This window comes from Alternaria postmessia (assembly GCF_024291825.1).
Source record: "Alternaria postmessia strain BMP 2775 chromosome Unknown scaffold_169, whole genome shotgun sequence".
NCBI classification, from domain to species: Eukaryota; Fungi; Ascomycota; class Dothideomycetes; order Pleosporales; family Pleosporaceae; genus Alternaria; species Alternaria postmessia.
This window is the reverse complement of record NW_026260242.1, coordinates 1157-27371: the sequence shown is the minus strand read 5'-3', so window position 1 is coordinate 27371 and position 26215 is coordinate 1157. Positions and strand designations below refer to the sequence as shown.

The window sequence follows — 26215 nt, the reverse complement described above, 5'->3', positions numbered from 1 at the left end:
TTAGACGATTGGTTACGAAGAGCAGCAAAGTTGCTTTCTGTATCTGGAATATACAGATGGAGTCGATGAATGGTGTTCATATCAACCTTGACGTGATGACTCTATGTTACTGTTTGGAGGAGTGTCTGTGACTACTTGTCGCTGACTATAGATTGAACATGCTGTCTGGCATACCGTTCTTAACATCCTATTCGTGCTTCATCTTTCTTCCCTCCATTTTCCATCTCAATCTCTTTGTCTCAGACGAACCACCCAGCAGCAACAGCTAGTCCCCCACCAATCACCGCAGCAAACTGCACATCTAACAAACCATTAGCATATGTCCCAGCCCTAATCAGCCGGAGAACGAGAATCCAAAGGAGAAAAAAAAGGAAACGAAATACCTTTTGTAGACCCTGCCGCACCCGTAGTAGGCGTCGCACTCGGACTCTGAGCCACCCTTTCGGAAATACTACTCGCAGCCGACGACAACGCCGAAGAAAAGGCTTCGGAAGCAATCGACGAAGCAGCTGATTGAGCGGCCGAGGTCGCTTCTGCGGGGGCTTGCGTGGAAGTGTTTAGCGTGTTTCCTGACGCTGTTGATTCGGCGTCGGAAATGGCTTGGTCTTGGGCGAGTGACGAGGGGAGTGTGGTGAAGATGGGGAGCAGGAGTGTGAGCATGTTGAAAGAACGCATCGTGGTGGTGGGTGGCGAGGAGACGGGGACGGGATGGGGTGTTTAGATGGTAGTGTTGGTGGTCTGGTCGATGGAGATGTGAGATATTTTGCGTATATCTATTCACTTAGGGAGCACGAGTTGATTAAGTAGAAAGTGTGCATAGGAATATCGTCTCCTTATACGTACATGTTATATCCTCCAGACTATTCCTTCGCACCAAAATCGCTAAAGAAGAACAACCAGTCCCTATTCCATCTCATCCCGTCCGTCACCACCTCCCTGGTAGAAGCCCAAAACCCATTTTCCATGACGCTCAGTTCCTCAGACCAAACCACTCAGCACGCACAACCTGCGTGCATGCCCTCAGCCTCTTGTCCCAAATCGTCAGTAGATAATAAGCCACAATACCTCTTACAAGCATGCAATCAGTCTTGGGCGGTGGATCTACCTGTGGCAGGAAGGTTCCGTGGTCGTGGCGGAGGGTTGGTCTCAGCCATAGATGTACGAGTATGGAAGCACATGTTCTCATGCAAGGCTATTCTATGGCCTAGAGTACTAGGACGGGCTAGGATCTGATCGAGAAAACGCGGGTGGTGGTGCAGTGCAGATCGGGGACGTGATGCAGATGATGACGTTTTAGGGGTCCGCGGACGCTAATGCGTGGGAGGGCTGGGGGTGCTTTGCTTCTTTTCGTGGGGTCGCGATGCAGAACTTTGATTTGATAATCGTGAAAATCAATGGTATGTTGCCAGGTTTCGCCCTGTACATGTTCTTGTTCATTCACACAGTCGGTGCCTGCTCACACGTTCAATCGTCCACCCCTCAGGATCTCTGACGGAGCCTACTGCGAGCCTGCCCACCTCAGAGGTACTCTTCGTGTCTCCGAATCGTATCTTGACGTCTTTGAGAATACGAACCCGGTCTGAAGCCTCGAGAAACGATCCAGTAGGCGGTAGCGCCACGTAAGGATTATCCCTCATCACGAGGCTCGACATGTTCATCATGATGTCGGGACCGTTTGTTAGGAATGTGCGAAAAACCGTAGGGATGAGGGCTCGCGAGGATCAAAAGGGATGACGCAAATGCCAACACGGCGGCCCAACCCTTGTGCGCTTAAATAACCATTTCTTCTCTTTTCACCGTTCCTAAAGTAGACCAAGCTTTTGTCATGAATTTTTCTGTAGAGCTTTTAGTTTGGCTGATTGCTAGACCAGCGAAACTCGTATTGTCGTCAGTGTAAGCCGTGGCAGCAGTCAACCCGCCGGTCAAGGCATAGAATCCGTTCATGCAAGTCCAATAAGCATTAAAGAGCTGTCCTAGATGGTAAGAATACGCTTTGTCTAGCGCAGGCGTGCTGTTTGTGAACGGTTCAAATTCGTCAAAGTTTGTGTATGAATAGTGTGCTATCTACAATGCAAGTAAAGGATCTCCAGGAGCTATAAGACAAAGATCAAGCATAGTTGAAAAGCGTGATATCCAGCTTGAAACGTGCGTACGAAATGTGATGCAAGTTTCGGCCAATTTGAACTACCACCAGCGGTATAGAAATCGCGTTGAGTTTGAGCTGCTGGTGGATGACTGGGTCATGAGCGGCGAATTTTAGAAGCAGCACACGTCGTTCTGGTCCAGAAGTGCTCCCGTTACCCGCAGTAGTGATAGGAATCGCGTCGTCCCAACCTACTGCGTTATAACTTGTATTAGCGAGAAAGAGACCTTGAGGCAGCCAGGATTTCCGGTACCTTGGAACTGCTGTGCAATCCAGAGATAGGTAAGTATAATGTCTGGAGATTCATGTTCATAATGACCGCATCTTTGTCGTTAAGACCTGTCGTAGGAACCCCAAAAGGTGATGCGAAGGTCGCATTCGTAGTCTAGTCCGTATTCACTCTGAACCATCCATCTTTGTCTGCGCTAACTGTATCTTCGAGCGCCTCGACTAAGGGAATCTTTACATTACCCCACAGCGTTTTTAATGAGACATAGTACAGTACAATTAAGGCTAGTACAAGGTATATGTAGGTTGATTTCTAGTATTGCATAGGTATATAAAAGATACTTATGATCAGTGGACTACTGATCATGGTGCAGGATAGTATATATCGTCAGCTAGGTCTGGAAGCAACAGGTCAGTAGAAAGCGGGGTTAGCGCACGCTTGGTGGCTTATTGATAATGGTGGCGTTCTCAGCTCGACCTCGGGACCCACGAGTCGCCCTTTGGTTGCCAACAACATCCTGAACCTCTACAATCGCTTTTTAATCACTGCACACTGGCACAACTGGTACGTATTCTCGATTTGCTCATAGGTGGGCGCCAGTCGCGTGTCCTTCTATCCGCCACGGTACGACCAGTCTCCTGAGAATACACCATGATGTAGTGACATTATAGGTCTGCATGCGGAAACCGCGGCAGGACTGGGAAAAAGAAGCATATTGAAGATTCTGCCTGGGAGTTCCAAAAGATATTGTAAAGGGAGCAGTCTACAAAGCTCCTCAATCTAATCTCAATCATTAGTCTAACCCCTACTGTCAGCCGCAGTGAACATACCAATCACGTGCATCATGGTCTGAGCCTACGAACCCTGCAACAACGCTAATACTCCCATTCGACCTCAATAGCATGCGCAACGATTGCCCAGCTTTCACATGTCAAACTCACGCCATATGGTCGTACGGTGTTGATGCCAGTCCCTCCGATGCCACCGACAAGATCACACTGCCGACACTGCTTGTACAGTGTACAGCGAATGCGGGTTAACGCTCGTCTTCATTCGCAACGCTACCCATACTGACATGTCATCGAGAGCATCAATGCTACTCAGGTATCAGATACAGCAAAGCACAACGGTCCCCACCCTCAGCTGAGGCTGAAACCATGATCGATGTTGAAAATGATCCAGATCCACGCTAATTGGTCAACACCAGATCGTGTTGCGGCTGCATGTGAGTGACCTCAGCCGCACTCGCTAAGCATTGTGAACGATCTCTACTGTCTGGCGTGTAAGTAAGAAGCGGAGTACCCTTCGCGATGGGCGATTAGAATGCAAGAAAAAAGCTCTTGGCGTCTTGGTTCCGCGTGCCCAGCGACTACATAAGCTTACCCCGCTCTTTTCATGCTCCAGAGGCTGAGATGGGTCGCATCCTTCCTTGACCAAGGTTGTTCGATTGTTAATCTCGGCGTAGTCTTCGCTATCTGTACCTGGCCTCCGATACCATGGGCCAGAAATCGTCCAAAGGGAAACGTCTTCGAAAAGGTCAGACTTCATACCAAGAAAGATGTAATCCCACGTATGCTACTTATTCGGCAGAACGGGGTAATACGACTGTATTGCCAACCAAACCGGGCGATCAATCGCACCTACCGACTCAACACGATTACCCTCCGCGTCGCCTGTTCTATCAATCGCAGGATACATCTACCAGGAAGGGTCAGAACGCTGGCTATTTACCACCAAAGCCAGCCAGCCCGGTATCCGGTACGGTTCAAGACGGCAATTCACCCTATCGGCCGCTGAACCGTTCACAAAATGAGGTTCGATTGTTAAGAATCCTGCCGCCCATCAATAATCAACCACACCACGACCCCTCAAAAGTACTTGACTTCTCGAACGACATGGTTGAGTGCTGGCTTGAATATGAAAGTCTGGACCGTATTGTTGAAATGCGCAAGGGGGCGCTTGCGCGATCTGCTGTTAGGAAACATCTAGCAGACATGCTACTTTCTGGAGCAGAGGAGATACTGCCCGATGACGACGGCACAGGTTTTCAAGTGGCCGAAGCCTTGAAGAAGACCATATTCGAGGATATGGATGCGGAACTTGATGAGGATGTTGAGCTGCCCATTCATTCAACCAGGAAGAGGATGTTAGAGATGATTTACGAAGCTACTCAAACGATGAGGGCGGATATGGAAGCCCCAGGGGTCTTGTTCACAGAGTCAGCAACAAAAGCAGAAACATGGTTGAAAACTTTCATTTGGGCGCCCCTAAGTGGTAACGAAGTCCATCCGGAGAAGGATCAAGGGGGCTACTTCGCTTTGTCGTACGTCTGGTCCGATACCAAACTCTCCATGCAATTCCTGGATGAAGAAACGAGCAGGCTCATGAGAACCAGCCAGGCTGCAGGCAAGAATTTAGACCAAGTTCTCTCAGGTGTCGAGCTGCCCGAGGGCATATCATTCTTGAAACCACAAAGAAGCAATCGGCCTATTAAGTTGAACGGAAGCATCATTCAAGTTGGGCCCAATCTCGAAAGTGCACTCAGATCGCTGAGAGAGATACCAGAAGTTCAGAACGGAAAGAGGGTGTGGATTGACAGCCTTTGCATCAACCAAAAAGACATCGAGGAGAAGAGCTACGAAGTGAAGCGAATGAGAGATATCTATTCTCATGCTGATAGGGTGATATCCTGGCTTGGAGAGGACACTGAACATGCGGGGCGCGTCATAGAGATGATGAACACAATCGGCGGCAGCATCCTCACGGAACAGGACTGCTCGAGGATTTCTGACTGGTTTTTCTCGTTCATCGAGAGCGAAATGGGCGTTTACGTTGCCAAGTTTCTCGCTCATCCTTATTGGTCTCGAATCTGGATAGTCCAGGAAATTGTACTGGGCAGTGAAAAGAGCATCACAGTATGCGGCGCTAGGCGATTTCCCACGATACACATCCTGCGGTTTGCGAGTCGAATACTCAACGACCAAGATGATGGCAGGACCTTCAATACTCATCTCACCCTCTACACGCCGACAAACAGTTACTCAGACGCAGTGTCAGTCGGACGCCTGACGGCGGGGTTGCGAAAGCTTTCTGATCTGTGTACGTTGCAGAAGAACCTAGAGCTACTCACCTGCAAGTCTGGAACTAACACACTATGGTTCCGTACCGCCTCAAACAACTTCGCAACAGATCCAAGAGACCTACTCTATGGGATGATGAGCCTGTTGCCGCGCGACCTAGTCCCCCTTATCAACGTAGACTACAGCCCAAACAATACTTACAAAGACGTCATGATCGATTTTGCAACTGCGCAGATCCACTCCACTCGAAACATTTCCTGGATACTCCATCGTCCATGGTCGCCTTTTCCCGGTTGGCAAGACTGGCCTTCGTGGGTTCCAAATCTCTCCATCCCCTTCAGCTATGCTCATTTCATGTGGAACTACGGCACACAAGCTCTCCAGGACAGCAAGGATTGTGAATCGTATACAACACGCCGAGTAGGTAACCATGCCATACTCACCTGTCACGGCTTCTTTATCGATACCGTCAAACAAAGCACCAAAAGCGTTGCTGCTAAGCGCTACGAACTAAGCCAGTATTTGATCATGAGGCCATGGCTCTTGGACGAAATTGCACCAGAAGTAGGAATGGACGAATGGGAGATTCGAAAACACACTCGGTCTAACCTAGATCAGTTCCCGGAGCATGAGCCGTCGCCAGAATTGATCTTGAAAACTCGGCCCGATCACCGCTATGGCAATGTGCAAGGTCTGCGAAATGCGATTTCAGAATGCTTCAAGAGACTGCGCTTGACACCGCACCATGAGCATGAGAGCATGTTTGATATCCCACTAGATTTAATTGAGAACGCCCCCACTCCTGCTCTTCCCGGACTTACTATGCAGGTGGACGTACCGGTATTACATATCTTGCAGCAACTATTGGGCGCCTTTTCAGAGATTGACCTGTGGGGCATAACGTTTCGCGACTTATTTTTGCAACATTGCTCTAGAACGCCGATTCCACAACTTCGGCGACAAGATCGGACAGCTTTGATTGGCCGTATGTTCACGACATGCACGGGGTATGTGGGGGTTGCTTTGGGTAACGTGTGCCGTGGAGACCGGGTTTATCTATTGAAAGGGTGTCTCATGCCGGTTGTGCTGCGTCCCAGCTCAAGATTAGAAGGCGCGTATGAGCTAGTTGGCGGCGTATGTGTGCCAGGTATCATGCACAAGAAGGAATCCGAACTCATGGCTGAGGGGATGGTGCCGGAGACAGTCATGTTGGTGTAGTTAGGTCAGTTTGGTTGAGGTTGGTCACTACACAAGAGCAGAACGATTAATTTTCGATATAAATCCACCGGAGGAACTTCTTTTGCAGCCCCGAAAGCCCTCAAAGTCATGAAGAAGGACACCCAGGATGAATGGTGAGCATGTGTGGCGGCATATGCAAATGGCAAACATCAGAAGATGCAAGCCTTTGTTAAATACAGGTGGCACAGCCCACATTCTCTCAAATTACATCACTTATGTCTCACAGTAGCCGAAAAAATAATCGATAATGTTGCAGCAGATATCGCATTGTGATGTGTGAGGGCGTCGTTGAAATGCCCACCCCTCCCCTCCTCCCCCACCTCGACAGCCTTACGCCTACATCCAACATTACCCCCCTTACATAAACGCATTCAGAGCCGCACCACCAACACCGAACAAAGCAGCATATTTAACTTCTGCAATATGTCAGCCTTCTTAAACTCCGATATCCATATTTGCTTTTCCCGTGTACTGCACCAGCAGGCGGGAAACGCGCTCATCACTTACCATGAGCATTCGCACCGCCCGTGCTTGTCGCCTTAGCTGAAGCGACAGACGCCGACGAGGCTGAGAGAACAGATGCAGCCGATGATAAGGCGGTAGGGTTGATCGCACCAAGGCTACTGGAAACACCAGCTGGAATTTCTTGCGCGGTGGTCAGTACGCTAAGGAAGGCGATGAGGTATAGTGGTTTTGTGAACATGATTGTAAAATGTATGTGATAAATACCACAAATCTGGATGCGTCGTTGATGGGTTCAATGAATTCAGTAATCGCGCATGCGACTTTGTCACTCGATTAAACCAGTGAACTCTGTTTTACATACTATCATGTCTTGCTACTACGACCATGTATGACGCAGATGGTAAAATTAATCGACAAGTTAGTTCTGCCATACACAATGCTTCTTCTTTGCTCCGATCACCATGCTTCGGTAAGTATGGTTAGCGGACTTCCTAGTCCGGAATAGCTCCATGGTTAGCGCGAATCTACGGAAGCTGAATGACGTGATTAAGAAGGAACTCGGTCTTGAGATAGACAACTCACAACACAGGGATAGGGATAGTTTAACTTAGGCTATGTCCCAGCCAAGTGTACAACCCGTATGTACCCTTTTGAGACTAAGGGTCTGAAGATCACTTGGTATCGCGTCACTTGTTGCTGCGAAGTCATGTGTTGACTTTACAAGACAGACGATGTCAGAGGATACCCAAAATACTCTACTACGACAGGGAAGCCTATTTATGCTAAAGAAGACCAATCTTCTGCCCTAATATACTCTTCTACTGTTGTAGTCTCGATCCCAAGATCCCAAGGAAGCTTTACATCGGGATCGTTACCTACATACCCAAACTCCTTGACGAACGAGAAATTGTCGATCATCTCCTCTCTGACTAGCTCCGGCCAAGCCTCTGCAAATTCATCCTTGGAAATGGGTCGAGTAGTAGTCGGAGCCCCAAGGATCTTCCCCCAAATGTCCGCAACTTCGGCTCTAGTCTTGAATTCACTGACGCCGTAGATGCGCGTGCCAGGCTCTTGGTCAATGACTAGAGCTTTAACAAACTTTCCAGTATCTCTCGAAGCCACGACCCATGGAATGGTACTGAATTCTTTCGGGCCTGGAAGCTGCGGGTCATTGATGGCCCAGCTGCCATCTGCCTGCTTTTGAGGCGAAAGAAAGCCTGGTGCCGTCCAATTCTCAGTGAAGACGCCCATGACAAAGGTGCCGAGGATTTTTGCGAGCTCTGGCACATTGCTGCGGATATGTTGTTCGATCTTCGCCTTGGAGTCAAAGTGGTACACATGTGTGTATTTGCCGCCGCTGAGTTTCGTGACCGGGGTCAACGTTGAGAAGATAAATCTCTCCAGAGACTGGAGGACCTTGGGGTCTGATGCGGCTTCTACAGTATTCAATCCTTGCTGTACCTCCTGCTGATGACAAAGGAGGGATAGGAACGTGCCAGTTGCCGATGCTTTTTCATGGGTCTCCTTTTGCTTGAAGATGGTCCAGAAATCGGTAACGAGGAAGATTGCTGTAGCACCAATGAACGCCGCCTCGAGTGATTCCTTGTCATTCAAGTCGCCTTTGACAAGCTCGACACCTTTAGCGGCCTGGTTCTTAGCGGACTTAGACTCTGGGTTGCGAGTGACGCCACGAACTTTCCAACCTCCAAGGCTCAGAAATGTTGTCGCAACTGACGAACCCTTTGTAATGTCAGCGTCTAGCGACTTGGTCGTGAAGATATCATATTCACCTGCGTTCCTGTAACACCGAGGACAACAATCAACTTTTGCGGACTTGCCATAATGTATAGAACCACGAGATTGAAAGTATTCCTGCGTTATACGATCAGAAAGCTAGCTTGAGGAAAGAGACAACAGCAAAGTACCTTTCTGTTCGACCGGTTTATATAATACCCTCTCAGGTCTGATGAATTGTGTTGGGGGTGCTCGTTGAACCTCGGATATTAACTAGCGCAAAAATTGATAATCTGGTGGACACGAAGTCTATTGACAGCCAAGGATTTACTCTCCTAAGTTAGCAAAGAGTGTATATTGCAATACTAGCATACATCACCGAGGTTACAGAACACGTAGTCGACGCTCACAAATGCGAAAACGTGAATGAAAGCTCGCACGAACTGTAGATAGTGCGAAAGCACTAATGTTGCCAAAAGTGCGGAATTCCGCTGAGTGCGGAGTTCGTGGATCATTGCCAGCCATGTTTGTTCAATGCTTGTTTGGCAAGTATAGTATCATAGCTTTACATCCTTCGCGATCTAGGTATTATTGTAGGTAATCCGAAGTAGAAAATAATGCAGGTGGTTAATATCTTAGTCATGATATAATGACATCGGCCCGCTGGTTCATAGGTGCATGTTTCGCGGCCCAGCTGTGCTAAGACCCCACCAAAACTACCCCTGCCGTGCAATGCTTTAACAAGCACACTGAATAAAGCATTCAAACGAGGTGTTTGTTCAGCATGTACTTAGCCTAGGCTGGTGAATGGGTTCAGTTCGGTTGGGTTAAGTCAGGTACACCCAACGTTTGTTTTCTCAATGACTTAATAGCTGATTAAAGAGCTTGTGGGCCACTCAGCATGTCATCACTTGCTGCTACAGAGCCACGTGTGCGTGAGGAGCAAGACAACGTACAAAGAATACGATTTAGGCTCTAGGTATCCATGTTCTCTCATTTTCCCATGCTCCAAGTAATAACACAGTAGATCACCATCCTCTTACCACCCATCACTCGCAGATACGCAGCGCACACAGCATCAAGTTATCATCTTGTCCGTCCCCATCCCCAGCGTCCTCTAAGTGGATTGATCATACCACCTCCCTGTGCAGCCTTTGCCTGGACTTTGGCCTGTGGTTGCTGCACTTGCGACGATTTCGCTGGCGTATCCGGCCCAGCCCCCTTTCCTGCTGCGCTGGAAGTAATCCCGAAGCCAGATGTGACTGCACCCAGCGGTTTTTCTGCAGAGGTTGGTGCTTGCTGTTGTCGCTGTTGCTGGCTTCCAATCCCAGGGCCAGTCTTGTCGCGTCCAAAGAGTTCGGAGATCCTCGACGTGGGACTGCGCCGTGGCTTCAGTGAATCCCGACGGGTGAGCGGTGACGATTTGGGATCGACCTGCTGGGTAACTGGTGATGCGTTGCACTTGCATTGGCGTTTGAAGAGGCGAGAGCGGCTGCCTTACGTGGTCCGATGCGGGCATAGTATATGGATCACTCGAGCTGGACTCGTACATTCCATATGAGGTTACACGACGTGGGAGAGCTGGTTTGACATCACTCAGATCTGTTCGCGCGCCTGGCTGGGTTTGCTGCTCTGGGCTTCGGTCGGCTGGCTGGTTTGTTGCCAATGAACCTTTCGTTGGCTGTGGCCCGGATTGACTGGCCTATGTGTTGGATGCTGGAACTGGCGAGATTGTACCGAGGGATCCTTGTGACGTTGGCGAAGTAGGTCCGTCCCCTCCTTTTCTTGTTGTCTCTGATCTTGGTAGAGCTGCTCGGGATACTGCCATACGCGCTCCGGGCGCAGCAGATGACCTCCGATCTGCTTGTGCCGCGGCTGACGAGGCTGGACCTCGTTCTTCTTGCTGTTGTGGTGATTCAACTCCTCTTGCTTTGATTGATTCCACTTCGTTGTTTGATAAGGCCGCGCGCGAGACTGGTGTACCCGCTCTCGGGGCGGTGGATTGTCTTCGACTATCTGCTTGTCTGGCACTCGATGGGATTGTTGCCGTTCTCGTTGATGTTCTGGTGACTGTGGGTGTTCGCGCCGGGATTGGTGCTCTATCTTCCCCAATTGCTGAAGACCTGCGTCGTGTTTTCGTTCTCTTGACTGATGATGAAGGCCTTCGTGTGGCGATCGCTGGATCCTCCTCTGCAGACTGGAAGGCCGTGATGTCTCGCGCTCGTGCTGCGGTTGATCGACGGATGTGTTCTCGCGCAATGGGCGCCTCTTTTCCTGCATCTGATGCTGAAGGCCTTCTTTGGTTGCTTTCATCTCTGGTGGGCGGTTTTGGTGATGTTCCTGGACGCGTGAGGTCAACTGTGCTGGTAAATCTGGCGTTGTTTTCTTCGCCTTTCGAGACCTCGGAGTCCAAGACCATCTTCGTTTGCTCTCTGGCGCTATTGTATTCCTCTCCTTGAGCCGTTGGTCGTCTTGTTGGCTCTTGCGCTTGCTCTTGCGGCGCTTGAGCACTAGGCACTTCCAACATCCTGCTTGGCGATCGACTCGACTCTCCTTCATCTGACGGACCTTCTTTCTGGGGAACCTGAGACAGATTCCGTCGCGTTTCCGGCGACTGAGTACCTTCTCTAGGCGACGTTTCTTCTTTTGCGATTGAGGTTCCAGTTTTGGTTGGCCTGCGGACGTCTCTACGAACTGGGCTTTGGACCTCTTCTTTGTCCGACCCTTGAGCCGTGCGAGAGACTTCAACTTCAGTATCCGGCCAAGTCTGGAACTCAGGTGCTTGGGAGCGGGTAGAAACATTCGTCTGTGTACGAAGAGCTTGCTGAGGCCGCGATTCGCGTTGAGAGGGTCCCGACGAAAGCCGACGGGTAGACTGCCGCTTCGGTTCGTCCTGACGGAAGGTTTCATTTGTTGAAGCTGTTCGACGGACGGAGTAGCTGGTCTTTCGAGACGGTGAGGACTGTGGCCGTGTATCGTTGTCAGTGCGGTCTGGAAGGATTGGAGTGATTGGGTAGTAGTCGTCCTTGTGAGCGTAGACGGAGGTTTGCCTTGATCGAGTGTCGGCCCTTCGCAGAGGGACGGCATCTGATTCTCGACGATAGACAGACTGTCTGACCTGGCTTGGATGACTGTTTTGCCTTTTTTGCGTTCCCCCTGGGACTTCTGGTGACCCAGGTGCCGCACCCCGAAAGGGCTGGACAGATGATGAGTTGAGAGCAGGCTGACTAGGTCGACGAGATTGGCTTTCTACCTCCGATTCTAGAAGCTCCTCCTTGGACCAAGGCCCAAAATCAAGCCATCCTCGCTTTTTGGGCGGGCTTTCGACTTTCGGCTTCGGTGATGGCGTACGAGTATCCGGCTTCGTCCATGACGGCGTTTCGCGTAACGGATATGCTGGTGCCGGTGGATATTGCTGCTCAGGCGAGTAGTTTGCGCCCTTCTTCGGCTTTTGCTTAGGGCTTCTAGATTGTATCCCGACTTCCGTTCGCTCATTGATCATCTCTGGAGGGGGCGCTGTGATCCCGGGTGCAGCACTGCTGCGTCTGCGATCTGCTGTGCCAGGCTCACTCGGTACCTGTGTCTTTCTTCTTGCAACCTGAGGGCTCTCATCGCGCTGACTCTCAACATCAGTGCTTATCACAGGCCCAAAGCCTGTAGCAGACGATACGGTGTTTCCAGCATCGCTACTTCGCTTACGGTTAGATCCATTAGGTATCGTCAATATCCGTGGTATGCTAGCTGGAAACTCTCGTGAAGCTTGCGTCATGCGTCTTTCAAAGTGAACATCTGGATCAAGCTGATCTTCAGCATCGGTATGCGCAATAGGCGCCAGAGTTGGGGAGAAGTGGGCAGTCGGTGCTCTCTCAGACTGCCCAATCAAGTCCTCGCTCCCGTAAACTTCGGGTGATCCAGCTTTGCTTTGACTTCGAGAATCATTGTCTTCATGCTGCGGCTCTTCAGTAATCCGTTGGTAGATGGAAGGTTCGAAAGACTCCGTGTCAGACACCAAATCTGTAGTGCGTGCTTTCTCGACCTGATCGGTCTCTTCCTTGCGATCAACCCCGTGAGTTGATTCAAGAACGTCTCTACTCTCCAATTCGGTAGAATCATCAAGTAGGACTTCCTTGTTGTACCCAGGGCTTTGGTATGCCAAAGACTCTGTACGTGACAGAACACGGGTAGTCGGTGTTCCGCCACCCAAAGCGAGCCGTTCTTTAGGTGTCGCGTCTGCTAGATCGGTCACTTGTCGTCTGAAAGGGTGATCAGGAACGTCTTCTATCTCCAATGGGGTCTCAGATGAGGGAAGAGCTTTCGCCTCAGTTTCACGGATGGTCACCCTACGCGTGGGCTGACGTGAGAAGGCTTGATAAGGTTCATCGTCTTCTGGCAGGGACAAAGAGGGAGACCTGTCGAGTTCAACAGAGTCGTTCCGCGGTACAGCTGACAGCACTGTGTTTGTACGAGACGCTCGCGTTGGCTGGCGCGAAACAATACGCGAGACAGAAGGGCCCTCTGCCAAGTCCTCTAGGACCGGCGATGAGATAGATCTAGCCAAATGATGAGAATCGGTAGCTAGCGGCATCGTACTAGTCCGGCGAGCTTGAAAGGTAGGCTGGCGTGAAGCTGCGCGAGATGAGACGGGTTGTTCAAGCACCTCTTCTGCTACAGGAGAAGTATCGGAAGATACGGAAGCAGGTTTGAAAGAATCTTGCCGCTTTCCACTCGATTCCACAGTGGTTGTTCTGCGGATTCGCTCCACCGGCATTTGGAACTCAAAGCCGTCCTTAGGTACTAGTGAACCTGTTCTAGACTCTTGTAATTGTTCACCTGGTTGTAGAGTGGTTGTCCGGCGAACACGTTCGACTGGAAATTGGAACTCAGCCTCTTCGGATCTATCAACTCCTACTGGAAAAGAAATGGAAGACTCGGAAGTAGATCTGAAAGAGTCTTGCAGCTGAAAAGCCGGTGGTACAGTAGTCGTTCGACGTATCTGCTCTATTGAAACTTCGAGTCCACGCTCTTCAATGACCGGTGACGCTGTGCGAGACTCTTGTCGCCGTCCGACCGACTGTATATCAGTTGCTTGCCGAATCCGTTCAACCGGAAGCTGGAATTCGGACTCTTCTTCGACAATCGAAGTCCCCTCCTGAGATCCAGACTTGGAAGTAGGAGTGCCAGGATAAGCCCCCGCCATTTGCTGAATTGGTGATACAGTCGATCCACGAATGCTCCTGGGTGCGGGTTGAAGCTCGGTCACTTCATCGATGACTGGAAACGCACCATTGAAACCTAGCTCTACTAGCAGAGCATCGGCTCCAGGGTCAACTGTCACTTGTCGCTGAATGGCTGGTTGTACAGTGGTCGACCTGCGAATTCGTCCTACTAGAGGCTGAGATTCCAGCTCTGCTGACGAACCGAGCTCTGGCTCTATCATCAGTTGCTGTATACCCGGTGGCGCAGTGGTTGTTCGGCGAACTGGTTGGAGTCGCGACTCTGGTTCATCCTCATCGCTGGGAGATGGTTCCGAAGTGATCTCCAGCTCTGGGGGAAATTCGGTATGTCTATGCTGTAGAGTACTTTGCTGTCGTTCGGCTGGCGCCACAGTTGTCATTCTGCGAATGCGTTGTACCGGAGGCGCAAACTCAGAGTCTTCTTCTTTTCCAACTAGCGACTGTTGGCGGGATACAGACTCGGGTAAGACAACATCCTGTTCAGTGGCTACCGTTGCTTGCTGCTGCTCGGCTGCCAAACCAGTAGTAGCTCGACGGCTTCGTTCTACGGAAGGCGAGAAAGCCGGTTCCCCTTCTTCCGCTAGCGACACGGTAGTGTTTCGATGGGTTTGCTGAAATGAAAGTAGCTCATTCTGATAGGCTGGCGAACGAGAAGTGGTTCGACGTATCCTTTCTACTAGAGGTTGAAATCCAGATTCATCTCGTCCGACCGGCCACAGCTGCTCAGAATGTTCGGACTCAGAGAGTGTCGCGTCATGCTCAAGCTCTTCTGTTCCTTGTGTCTGCTCGTGTGGTACTTCAGTAGTTGCCCTGCGGATCCGCTCTACTGGATGTAAGAACTCTAACTCATTCTCAATCTCACCATCATCATCATTATCACCAACGAGGATTTGTAACGATTCCTGAGATGGAAAACCGGACAGAAGTGCGCCTGTTCCCTGTCGTGTATCAAGCGATGTGAGAGTCCTAAAAAAACCAGATCCTCGTTCTTCCAAAGATAGTGACAATTCGGGGGACATCGCGCGCTCCGCCACCGTACTCGCGCGCCTCTTTGCAGCTGGCAAGACAGTAGTAACTCTTCGGATGCGTTCCACCGGCAATAAGAAATCTATATCATCTTGCTCTTGCACCACCAGTGACGATTCGCGAGACGTCTCAGGCTTTGTCGATACGGTAGTACTCCTACGGATGCGTTGTACCGGAGGTAAGAAGTCAGATTGGTCTTGCTCTGGTACCAGTGTTGGTTGTGTGCTTGTCCTCCCCTGCTCAAAAAGTAGCGCAGCAGTCGTTTGGTGGCGTGTCTGCTGTATTGGCGGTGAAGGCAGTGGATCTTCTTTCCCTTGGTTAAGCGGTGACTGTGTACTTGCTCGCCGCTGCTGAGACGGTACTACAGTAGTCGACCGGCGAACCTGCTGTACTGGTGAGAAAGTATCACTACGCTTGAACTCTTTCGCCGATTCTCTTCTCGAAAAAACGTTGGTCGGCTCAGCATGAACTGTAGTCATCCTGCGAATCCGTTGTACGGGGGGAAGAAAATCGGGTTCTTGATCTTCAACAACAAGGAGAGATTCCTCGTGAGGCGCTGGTTCTAGTGGAATCGCTGCGCGATCAGGCTCTCCTGTAGTCAGTCTTCTCGAAGAAGTTGCTGTCGGCTCATCCAGAGACAGAAAGTGTACTTGTTCTGATTCGTTCGATATTGAAGTGACTGGTGATAGAACCAGTTCCTCGACTTGCATTTGTGGTAGTGTTGTGAGCGTGTCTTCATCGGGCGTCCGCTGTGCTGGAGGTGTAAATTCACGTGCTGGCTCTTTGAAGGTGGGCAGTCGCGAACGCATCAGAGTGGCCTTCCTAGTAGACATGCGATTTACAGTCTCTATGGAAGGTATCTTAAACGAGTCTGTGGGCGATAGACCTGTGACAATGCGTGGCGCCGACGACGACTCTGGTGACATCGGCCGACTTGCAGAATCACTCAATGGCATTGCAATCTCAATTTCAGAAAGTCTTCTTCGCAGTTGAGAAGCGAGATCCTCAGGCGGAGTAGGCTCAGAAGACACGAAGGAAATCGTTCTTGTAGCCTGCTCCGCGAGTTTAGGAATGGGCTGCACGGTCGGATAGCGCTGTTGGCTAGCGAAGCGCTGTGTTTCCTGAGATTTTTCGATCTCTGGGCTTGGCAGATGATCTGAGGTAACGAGTGAGGAAACCCTTCTGTCGTCTTGTATAACCGTCGGTGTGGCACTGGTCTTGCTCCCATACTCCAGCCTGACCGTTGGCTGTCTCGACAGTGGTATTGTGGAGTGCTTAAACACAGACTCATCATCATCGATATTCTGCTCCGACTCTGCGGCCAAGTCCTTCACAGTCACCCTTCGCGAGAGTGGTGTTGAATCAGTCCTTTCGGAACCGGCTAAACGCCCCACCACCGCAGCGCGGGTGTCTGATTCGTCCTCTGTATAAGAATCCCGTTGCAGCAATGCATCGCGTTGGTGCTCTGTTTCGGGTTCAAAGCGCTTTGTAGTCATTCTCCGAACAGGTGAAGCTATCTCAGGGCTTTCTATGACGGCTACGCGTTCCATTAGCATGAAAGGAGTGTCCGCCTGGTGCGTGGTAGGAGTTTCAGCACCCGACTCTCGGCTTGAGTAATTCTCAGGCTCATGTGCCTGATCATACGGGTCTTGAATTGGCACACTAAACCCGGAAGGCGATGGAGTCAGACCGCGGCCGTCGTTGTAAGTGTCAGGCGCAGTCTCGTCGCGTTGTTGGTCAAGCTGAGTCTCATATTGCTGTTCGATCTGAGAATCTTCACTTGTCTCATACTGCGGGCTATATTGTGCTTCGTTGATCGACTCGGCAGGCTCGTTCAGCTCTAGACCATCTCTGACCTCGTCAGCAGGCTCGTAGTTAGTACCTGGTAATGTCTGTAGAACAGCGGTGATGGAAGCAACAGCAGCCGGAAGCTCGTATCTCGCCACTCGAAGCACCTCCTAGATCTCTTCCGGCGAAACGTCTTCGGCTCGGTAAGGCTCTCGAGTGATAGATGGAGGTTCTTTCGACTGGCTGAAGATACGGGTAAGTGCGCGGCTAAGCCGCCTCTGATCAATACTGCCATTTACCGTGCTGAGGACATTTCCACTGGCAAAGTCGACCGGCTTGGACTCCGACCGTCTAACCTTGCTGGACACACCAGTGGGTTCTCGGCTCAGTACGAGTTGTATAAGGTTTGCAACTGCTTCTTCTTCATGATCATTTGGGCGACCCACCTCGAACTTTTCGATGGTAGCGCCGGTAGATCTTTTTCTCTGCCAAGTAGGTGCATTAGAGAGACGCGTGGGGATTCTCTCAAGCATACGCTGCGCAGTTTCGACAGATGACTCGTCGTCATAGTAATCGTGAGCAGTGTTGGAATCGGCTGGTGGATTCTCATGCCAAGTAGATTCGTGCGAGGCGCCAACAGAAGCTCTACTGAGTACACGTTGTACAGGATGTACGATGAGCTCTTCCCCCTGCTCACCTTCTTGCTGATCCTGGAGCCGGACGTCAAGATCTCCAGCAATCGAATCTAGTTCGTCCATAAGCTGCTCCCGCGCCTCTGAAAGCTCGGTCAGATGTCTCCGTGTTTGCTGTAGCCAACTGTCTTCGGTGGGCGGCTCTTCATCAGCCGTCTTGTCTTCTGTAGCTTCCAAAGAGACTCCTGGATGGTACGAGACAGATTCCCGAGGCGTACTTTCGTAAGGGGCATTGCGAAACAAGTCGTCATCGGTCACCGTAGGCCTTCGCTCGAGATCGATGCCAAGATCATCGGCTGCAGAATTGACCAGGTCGACAAGGTCAGGTATCGACTGTAATGCTTCGCGCAAACTGGAACGAGGGTCGTTGAGGTTCGGCTTCAGTTGCCCAGCAGATCTCACGTTAAGCTTTTCTGCCGTTTTGGGTGGGATATATGGACAAAGGGGAAGCCAATCATCATCTTTTTGGCAAGATGATTGACAGCGTTGTCTACAGGAGCTGTTGGCACGGCATCGCTGAACAAGGTCTCCAGATACTCGTCGAAGCTGATTAAGACTGGGCTGACTATTCTTGATGTTGCTGATGACAGACTGCAAGGTGTTTGCATGCTCTTCGAGGATGTTGTCGATAATGTAACCCAACTCGTCAGCGAATGCATCTCCGCACTTGTCGTATGGTATACATTCAGAGTGATGTCTACGGCGTCTCTGCTTACGACAGATATCATCTTTGAGTGGTTTCGAAGAAGAGGTTGTGGAGGTTGAGGATTCAGACAAGGCTCGTCTGCGTTCTCTCCGTTGGGTAGCTGGCACTTGTTTTGGCGGTGGTGCTCGAGTTGAGCATTGCCAGCATATCTTCTGCTGTGCATGATCGCGATGCTCGCCTTTACCCATATATGAGAAATGACCACACGCCCGCTTAGTCCAACTACCAGGGTCTCGGAGTGGTTTACTAGTTCTGTTCGTGCCGTGTGATTTGATTCTTGCACCCGGAAAACCAAAGTCTTGCGTGACGCGACGTCCGTAACCTTGTCGGTTGTCGACGTCGTCCGGTACTTCAATCTCATGATACTTCTCTTCGACACCAATGTTGGCTGTTGGGATCGGACCTGACATAGTGCTTCGTCGAGAAGAACTGACGTCACTCGCTCCGTCGTGGCCAAGATTCCTTGATACAATCTCCTCGGCTCGCCTGCGAACATTGACAGACTTCCCAAATTGTTGGCTAGAAGTTTCAGTATCCGTGCTCGGAGTCCACTCAGCGACACGATCGATAGGTTCCTTTGAAGAATCGCTGATCTCAGCTAAAGAAGCAGTGTATGATCCACTGCGCCTAAGCCGTTTGGGGGAAGTTCCTTGGTCTTCCTCGAAAGTTCTTCGAAGATTGCGACCAGACTTCGCACGTCTGCCCTCCCGTTGCGACTGAAGATCCGGATTCTTGGCTTCTCTGGTCTCAGCAGCTAGTACTGAACTGCGAGTGGATAGGCGTCTCACAACTTCGTCAGAGGAATCTGACTTATCAACCAATCTTTGCTCTACGTTGCCGGCAAGCGGCCCCTCAGGTATACATTCTTGCGCAGAGCTGTCACTTGCGGCTTGTAAGTCGATGCCGAAAGGCCTGGCGTCTTCAGGTGTGCCCGCAAAGATGTTTGTGGACCTTCGGCGACCCAAGGACTCTTGTTCAACATCATGGTCATATTGCTCCTTGTAGTCAGTCATGTCCACGGGAGGTGTAGCTGTTCCGATCGTGATGGTGGGAGCACACTCGCCACTCGGAGGCTGACTCTTTGGCGCAAAGCTCTTCCTGCTGACGCCGATTGTTGAAGGTGGAGGAAGGGGTGTTGACGGGTAGTGAGAGGCTCTCGTCTCGAAGAAGTCCTTGGCAGAACGAACTGATTGGGGAACATCGGGCGGTCTTGATAATGAAGGTGCTATTATAGGATCGCTTCGTTCTAGTTCATAAGCCCGAGATCGTGTCTTGGAGTCAGATGGACCAGACGCGCGTGATCGTTCACCGATACTGGAGCCAGCCTGGGCAGATGGGACCGCTATTGTTGTCTCTGCTTTGGGCTCACGATAGGGATGTTCGATCCTGTCCAAGACCTGGCCGTAGGGGTTCTTGCCTTGAAGATAGGCAGGTGATCTGCGGCCAGCTGGAAACGGTTGAGGTTCTCTCGAAGATTGTGGAAGGGGCGAAGCTATCGGGTTAATAGACTTGCGTCTCGATGTTGTGAGAGATGGCTGCTTTGCTTCTCCAGCTCCCGGTATTGTGGCAGGAGCTTCAAATCTACCCCGTCTAATCCTTATGTTCGATTGTTGTTGGCTCTGCTCGCGTGGTCCCGCATTGGCAGCTCGGGAAGCAGAACTTGACGTGGGTTGGTCGAAGCCTCGGGGCATGGGACGCTAAGCTATCGGACGATGCTTCGCCGATACGGAAATGGCAATGCTGTGTATTTGGATTGATTGATGACTGTATGTAGAGAGAACTGGAATTATTGTGGTAAGGTAAGACACGCTTTTAGAGATAGGGCAAAGTAAGACAGAGTGCAAAGAAGTAAGACAAACAGATGAGACGATAACAATGAAGGTAATTTGTAGCTCGTAGGGTTGCTGGTGGATCCAAGTGCACTCAGTCCAGGTTGTAGTGGAAGACGGTTAGAGGGAACGGGACTGGAAGAGGTTCGCGGTGTTTTGGTCACCTCATGGAGCTCCTTCTATTCTTTGGGCGCGGAAAGCACGCATGCTGTGCAATTGCTACTATACATACCACGCATACCGTGCTCAAGGAACGTTACTGACACATTTACTTCAACGCAGCCTGGAGGCTCTCAAGGACCTATGTCATGTCAGTGCTTGTTGTGTGGCTGCGCCCACGATACGCACCTCAAGCTCGATCTTGGCCTCAGCAATGTCGGCCTCGCTGCCGCTTCCGCTGGCAATCTTCTGTGCCTCGGCGATCTGGTTCCTGACAGCCTGTGCCCGTGTCAGTCGCTATTTGTCCAAAGCCGCGTGATGGCTCGTACCTCGGCGCTGAAGTCCTCCAATGGGTAGCCCTCGACGGCGTTGATGCTGAGGACGGAGTTTGGCTGCACGGTAGCGAATCCACCAGACAGGAAGAACTGCTTGCTGCCACCCTGCTCCTCGATGATCTCGACTAGGCCGGGCTTCAGCTGCTCAATGGAGGCAACGTGGTTTGCCAGAACACCCATGTCACCGGTTTCCGCAGGGAGGTTGACCTGGACACTACAAACAGTCTCATGTCAGTTTTCGCGATTTCGCATTGCGGGATCGGCCGGGGTCTCGAGGGACGTACACATCCTGGGACTTGTAGATGGACTGTCGATAATCAGTTAGCGTTTGGTCTCCAGCGATAGTTCCAGCTAGATGCATTCCCCCACACGTCGCGACGGCTGGTATGGCGTACCTGATGCGGGAGAGCTAGGGAGAGCTTGATCTTGTCGTTGGCGACTTCGGCGTACCCTCTGCGCTGGATGGGGCGGGCAATGGCAGCGGGCCTCGCGCGGAGGGCGGCTCGGGCGATGCGGAGGGAGCTCATGATGGACGAAGTGGTGGGGCAATGGCAATGCGTGTCGAAAGTTGGGTGTTCTGCGAGGTTGAGTTTCTGCGGCCCCGGGCTCTTCTCGGGATTAGCCGAAAAGGTACCGCCAAGGCGGTTAGCATTCCCAGTGACCATTTCAACTTGAACACGGTAATAACACGGAGAAGTTTGTTTGTTTGTAGGATACAGCTTTTAAAACCTGAATCCCTTCGCAGATAAGAGGTTGATGAGATACCAAAGCTCACTCAGTTTCTAAGGTCAGGTGTAGTACAATGAAGTGCCTGTATTCAATAACTCCGGGGTATCTTAATCGCAAAACCAAGAACATGTCCAGCCCGTTACGCTTGACGAAACTCATGCTTCTTGATGCTCAAACTTGACGAACATTAATCGTCATAAAACTGCTGTGGTGCGGCCATGCTCATCCGCAACTGCCTCTCTCTCTGCTTCGCTTGCAACTCCAGCGTCTCCACGGCATAGCTAAGCCTGTCCTTCTTTGCCCTCAATGTCTTCATCCTCAGTTCCTGCTGCGCGCTGATGGTCTTGCCCCCACTCCTCTGTGCGGTCCTACTTGCCGGTCGAGAACCCGATCCACCATTGTTGTCACGTCCAAGTCTGCCCTCGTTCAGATCGCACTTGGCTATAAGGGATTGTTCACGACGTTCCAGTTTGTCCAAGTAATTCTCAACGCGCTTGAGGAGGTTGTCGACTTCAGGGCGGATCTCTGAGAGGAGTGCTGATTGCGCGGTCTGGAGGTCTGACTCGGAGATGAGTTCAAAGTGCTGCGACGAGGTTAGCTGGGCGAATGCATCGGGATACTTTGACTTGTACTCACTCGTGTTGTCTGCAGTACTTTGGCTAGTCGAGGAAAGTCGCTCACACCTTGATCTAGTATGTTGATGGATGAATCGAGCAATTGCATGCTACTGCGCAGCGAGCCCACGCACCCCTCCAATGCCATGATAGCAAGCGTGTCTTCAGTAGCACAAGGAAGTGTCTACTGTGGTGAGTGGAGTGGAATGTCGCGGGGTTGTTTACCTGCGAATAGTAGGATCCGTGCGCAGACGCCAAGCATATCGAAGTTCCGGTCGTTCGGCTTGAAAGCTCAACCGCCATCACCGTCATCCCTCGCCGCAACCGTCAATCGATCCATTGCCCCTCCAAAACAAGTCACAATGCCTCTTCTAGGAAGGAAGTTCCCGGCGCAGATCGGTATGTTGGCCTGCACCACGCAAAGAGTGGAGAGTGAAGCTCGAAAAGATGGCTAACCTAAGTCCTACAGCCAAGCCCATGTGGCCTTTCTACGTCTCTGGTACGTCGCGCGACTTTGTTTGGACCTAACAAGATTTGGGGAAATTACACCGTGTGGCATTGGAAAGAGTTGGAGAACGTGGAGAAGTGAAGGGTTGCTGTAGGAGGATAGGATTAACAAACGTACCAGGTCTTGTCATCCTCTACGGTGTCAACTCTGCCGCCAACGCCATGGCCCAGTGTGCGTAATCCCCATCCGAAAGACGCAGCCAGCCGGCTTGGTCCATGTTCGCAAGCTGACTAGCACAGCCGATGAGTACAAGAACGACCCGCGCAACCCAGCCGTCAAGAACCAGGCGCCGAACCACTAAGTCTGATACTTCATCATATGGGGAGCGGTCTTTGGGCATGCGAGTGCCTTAGAAGGCAGTGTACAATAGCCGCGGGGACGGAAGATCAATCAAGATCTCTTACTGAGATGGCTGTATAGACTTTGGCAAAATCAACCCCATCACGAAGATAGCATTGCTCTTGCTCTATTGTTCTGGTCACGCGCGGGTGTTTAAGCTTGCCTTGAAGCGCAGCACGAATGCAGACCGTGTTGTCGATTTCTACAAGCGTCCGAGGCAGTGTTCAAAGATGCGACTGGATCCATGCAATCTAGTCAACTAACCTCCAGACGCAACGCGAGCTCTGCCACACTGCGGTCTACCTATAGCTTACTCCTAGGGATTCGCACGTTCATAATTGCTGTGAGAGGTTGAAAGTGTAGATGAATTCAAGCGGCCAGATACGTGTGACGTGGTGGTTCGCCCAGTATAGCGCACTCGGTCAGCCTGCATATGTAAAAGGTGCTGAAGCATCTCGCAATTGTGACATCACAACGGCACAGCTGGGAGCCAATGTTGGGACCGATGCTTTCCTTTGCTTCGTAGCCAAAAGCACGTCGCGAGTCGCTACCAGTCTTGTAGAGGCGGCTGCAGGACGTTGGTGGTGAAAGTTGAATCTAGCGCCATGGACGCGACAAGTATTTGAGAAGCACTTCAGATTGGCGCATAATGCATAAAGGGGGCAGAGGTGTGGCTCAGTCGCATGCTGGGGCACCAGGCGACGGCATTTGAAACGGGCAGTGGCATTTTGACAGTGACACCCTGGACATGTGCGGAATCCCAAGACGCAAACGGCGCTGATCTGGGTAGCGATTCCTCCGAGCGGCCCAGGGATCAGATTTGCGGACCGCAGGCTTGATACACGGCGGCGGGCAGCGGCAGCAGCAGTGAAAGAGCTCGTCTAGCGCGCCAAGCAAAGTGGCCGAATACAACCTTGGAAGGCAGGTGGTCCTTCTGCAACCTCTCCGTCTGCGTTCCTTTGATACAGCACCACGACCGCAGCGTGCTTGTTTGACCAGGCTTCTCCGCTGTTCTGTGCCCTGCAGCTGTCTTTTAGCATCCTGTGCCATAAGAGCAAACCTCGCCCACCCCCCAGCCCGCACAAAACCCCCCCTGGCGTCGTGATTCCGTTGGGCTCATTCACGCCCTACAGTAAGTCCTGCCTGCCCAGCTCATCACTCGGCTCCGCCCTCTGCTTCCCGTGCCCGACGCAGTCTCTCACCACCACCACGCACCTGTATCGCTGGCACTTCCTTTACCTGTCGGTCAACACGCTTCTACTGTCTCTCTTAGCGTTTCTCGGCTGCCCGCTCCGCTTACTCACCGCCTTGTTGGCTAAAGCCTCATACTGACCGGTCCACTGCAGCAGGCTGATCCTCAAAACACCGCCGCGCCCCCATCGTCACAACAGACGACCCACCCCCCTCAACACCACCACCTCCTCCACCACTACCACAGGCCAGCCTCCTCAAGGTTGAACCGGCCGCAAGCATGACGACAATGGTACGCTCCGACCCCGCTTGCTGTCGCCCATGGCGGCCGATAGGCTCGTCTCTGCAGCACCTTGGGCTAACACACTAACAGGACCTCCGTGTCGGCAACAAATACAGAATCGGCCGCAAGATTGGTAGCGGCAGTTTCGGTGACATCTATCTCGGTACGTTGTTGTCGCTAACCGCCCACCGTCGCCATGACCAGCCCAGCTGACGTGTGTAGGTACCAACATCATCTCTGGTGAGGAGATTGCCATCAAGCTCGAGAGCGTCAAGGCCAAGCACCCCCAGCTCGAATATGAGGCCCGCGTCTACAAGTCGCTCGCCGGCGGTGTTGGCATTCCCTTTGTCCGCTGGTTCGGAACCGAGTGCGACTACAACGCCATGGTCCTGGACCTGCTCGGCCCTTCTCTTGAGGACCTCTTCAACTTCTGCAACCGCAAGTTCTCCCTGAAGACTGTCCTGCTCCTTGCCGACCAGCTCATCTCCCGCATCGAGTACATCCACGCCAAGTCCTTCATCCACCGCGATATCAAGCCCGACAACTTCCTTATGGGCATTGGCAAGCGCGGCAACCAGGTCAATGTCATCGACTTTGGTCTGGCCAAGAAGTACCGCGATCCCAAGACTCACTTCCACATTCCTTACAGAGAGAACAAGAACTTGACTGGTACCGCCCGTTACGCCAGTATCAACACTCACTTGGGTGTCGGTATGTATCCCGCATCTCATTCGACTTCACAAACTAACGTCTATAGAACAATCCCGCCGTGACGACATGGAGTCCCTCGGCTATGTCATGCTTTACTTCTGCCGTGGATCCCTCCCCTGGCAGGGTCTTAAGGCGGCCACCAAGAAGCAGAAATACGACCGCATCATGGAGAAGAAGATGACCACCCCCACCGAGGTCCTCTGCCGTGGCTTCCCCAACGAGTTCGCCATCTACCTCAACTACACCCGCTCCCTCCGCTTCGATGACAAGCCCGACTACTCGTACCTCCGCAAGATCTTCCGCGATCTCTTCGTCCGTGAAGGCTTCCAGTACGACTACGTATTCGACTGGACCGTCTACAAGTACCAGAAGAACGCCCAGGCCATCGCCCAGGCTGCCAACCAGGGCCAGGGCGAGGAAGACGACAAGGGCCGCGGACGCCACGTCACCACCACTGCTGCTGCCAACGCTGGCACAGCAGCTGGCACCAAGCGCGGTCCGGTCAACGCACGCCAGGAGGGCACCGGAATGTGAGTTCGATATATCTGATCCTCGTAAGGGACCCTCTCCTTTGCGTTTGGTGTTGAGAACGCTTAGCGCGGGGGACGCCAGATACAGATCTTACTAACCTTCTTCTTTCTTTCAGGCAGCTTCGTTCGGCCAATAAGCGTGGCGGGGACCAGTATGCATCTGGTTACTGATTTGATGCGGCTTTCGATTCGTCATCTCAACTCTTGCGTGACCGCTTCTTCTGACTCGGCTCCGCACTCACAACGAATGGGAAATGCGGCATTGCCGTCCTGGCAACATTTTGGACGGCGTCGCTCCTTGATCAGTTCGTGGGATCCATTCGTCAGACACCTCATACGGACCTAGAAAGACATTTTACTGTCTGGCATCTACTACGGCCAAGGGTCTCTGACGACTATCTCATATCTCTGGAAGCTCGACCTACACGGTATCTCAAATTGGCACAACAGTTCGGCTTGCAAGCAACACATCTCAACTCTTTCCGGATCAACAGCCAACAGATTATCTTGGAACGTCTTGCACGGCTCGCGTCTACTGGGCAGCTTTCCAGCTGATGACTGATCTTTGTTTGACATTTTACGGCTTTCACCTCGCATTAATTACCCCTCCTGCCCCCTTTTTGTGCTTTCCTGCGGTTTTTAGTAAATTTC

At 51.7% G+C, this 26215-nt stretch overlaps 8 protein-coding genes across 8 annotated transcripts; 2 read left to right on the top strand and 6 right to left on the bottom strand.

Annotated features, from left to right (window-relative positions):
* Nucleotides 1–239: 239 nt before the first annotated feature.
* J4E82_011150 (uncharacterized protein) lies at nucleotides 240–660 on the bottom strand (the record flags this gene model as incomplete). The annotated part of the gene is made up of 2 exons (XM_051737359.1): nucleotides 240–301; nucleotides 384–660. 2 exons carry the CDS (start codon nucleotides 658–660, stop codon nucleotides 240–242), a joined length of 339 nt encoding a protein of 112 aa, XP_051582885.1.
* A 3208-nt stretch (nucleotides 661–3868) lies between these two features.
* J4E82_011149 (uncharacterized protein) lies at nucleotides 3869–6670 on the top strand (the record flags this gene model as incomplete). The annotated part of the gene is made up of 1 exon (XM_051737358.1): nucleotides 3869–6670. One exon carries the CDS (start codon nucleotides 3869–3871, stop codon nucleotides 6668–6670), a length of 2802 nt encoding a protein of 933 aa, XP_051582884.1.
* A 378-nt stretch (nucleotides 6671–7048) lies between these two features.
* On the bottom strand, nucleotides 7049–8997 carry J4E82_011148 (uncharacterized protein; the record flags this gene model as incomplete). The annotated part of the gene is made up of 5 exons (XM_051737357.1): nucleotides 7049–7107; nucleotides 7199–7356; nucleotides 7803–7852; nucleotides 8036–8896; nucleotides 8947–8997. The coding sequence occupies 5 exons, from the start codon at nucleotides 8995–8997 to the stop codon at nucleotides 7049–7051; spliced, it is 1179 nt and encodes a 392-aa protein (XP_051582883.1).
* A 979-nt stretch (nucleotides 8998–9976) lies between these two features.
* Nucleotides 9977–10447, bottom strand: J4E82_011147 (uncharacterized protein; the record flags this gene model as incomplete). Its single annotated transcript, XM_051737356.1, has 2 exons — nucleotides 9977–10335; nucleotides 10441–10447. The coding sequence occupies 2 exons, from the start codon at nucleotides 10445–10447 to the stop codon at nucleotides 9977–9979; spliced, it is 366 nt and encodes a 121-aa protein (XP_051582882.1).
* A 39-nt stretch (nucleotides 10448–10486) lies between these two features.
* Nucleotides 10487–20027, bottom strand: J4E82_011146 (uncharacterized protein; the record flags this gene model as incomplete). The annotated part of the gene is made up of 3 exons (XM_051737355.1): nucleotides 10487–12046; nucleotides 12144–17032; nucleotides 17228–20027. The coding sequence occupies 3 exons, from the start codon at nucleotides 20025–20027 to the stop codon at nucleotides 10487–10489; spliced, it is 9249 nt and encodes a 3082-aa protein (XP_051582881.1).
* Nucleotides 20028–20433: 406 nt separating this feature from the next.
* On the bottom strand, nucleotides 20434–21324 carry J4E82_011145 (uncharacterized protein; the record flags this gene model as incomplete). Its single annotated transcript, XM_051737354.1, has 5 exons — nucleotides 20434–20466; nucleotides 20514–20603; nucleotides 20654–20873; nucleotides 20944–20966; nucleotides 21055–21324. 5 exons carry the CDS (start codon nucleotides 21322–21324, stop codon nucleotides 20434–20436), a joined length of 636 nt encoding a protein of 211 aa, XP_051582880.1.
* A 251-nt stretch (nucleotides 21325–21575) lies between these two features.
* On the bottom strand, nucleotides 21576–22111 carry J4E82_011144 (uncharacterized protein; the record flags this gene model as incomplete). Its single annotated transcript, XM_051737353.1, has 2 exons — nucleotides 21576–21971; nucleotides 22025–22111. The coding sequence occupies 2 exons, from the start codon at nucleotides 22109–22111 to the stop codon at nucleotides 21576–21578; spliced, it is 483 nt and encodes a 160-aa protein (XP_051582879.1).
* A 2218-nt stretch (nucleotides 22112–24329) lies between these two features.
* On the top strand, nucleotides 24330–25568 carry HHP1 (casein kinase I; the record flags this gene model as incomplete). Its single annotated transcript, XM_051737352.1, has 4 exons — nucleotides 24330–24332; nucleotides 24414–24486; nucleotides 24546–25034; nucleotides 25081–25568. 4 exons carry the CDS (start codon nucleotides 24330–24332, stop codon nucleotides 25566–25568), a joined length of 1053 nt encoding a protein of 350 aa, XP_051582878.1.
* Between the last annotated feature and the right edge of the window lie 647 nt (nucleotides 25569–26215).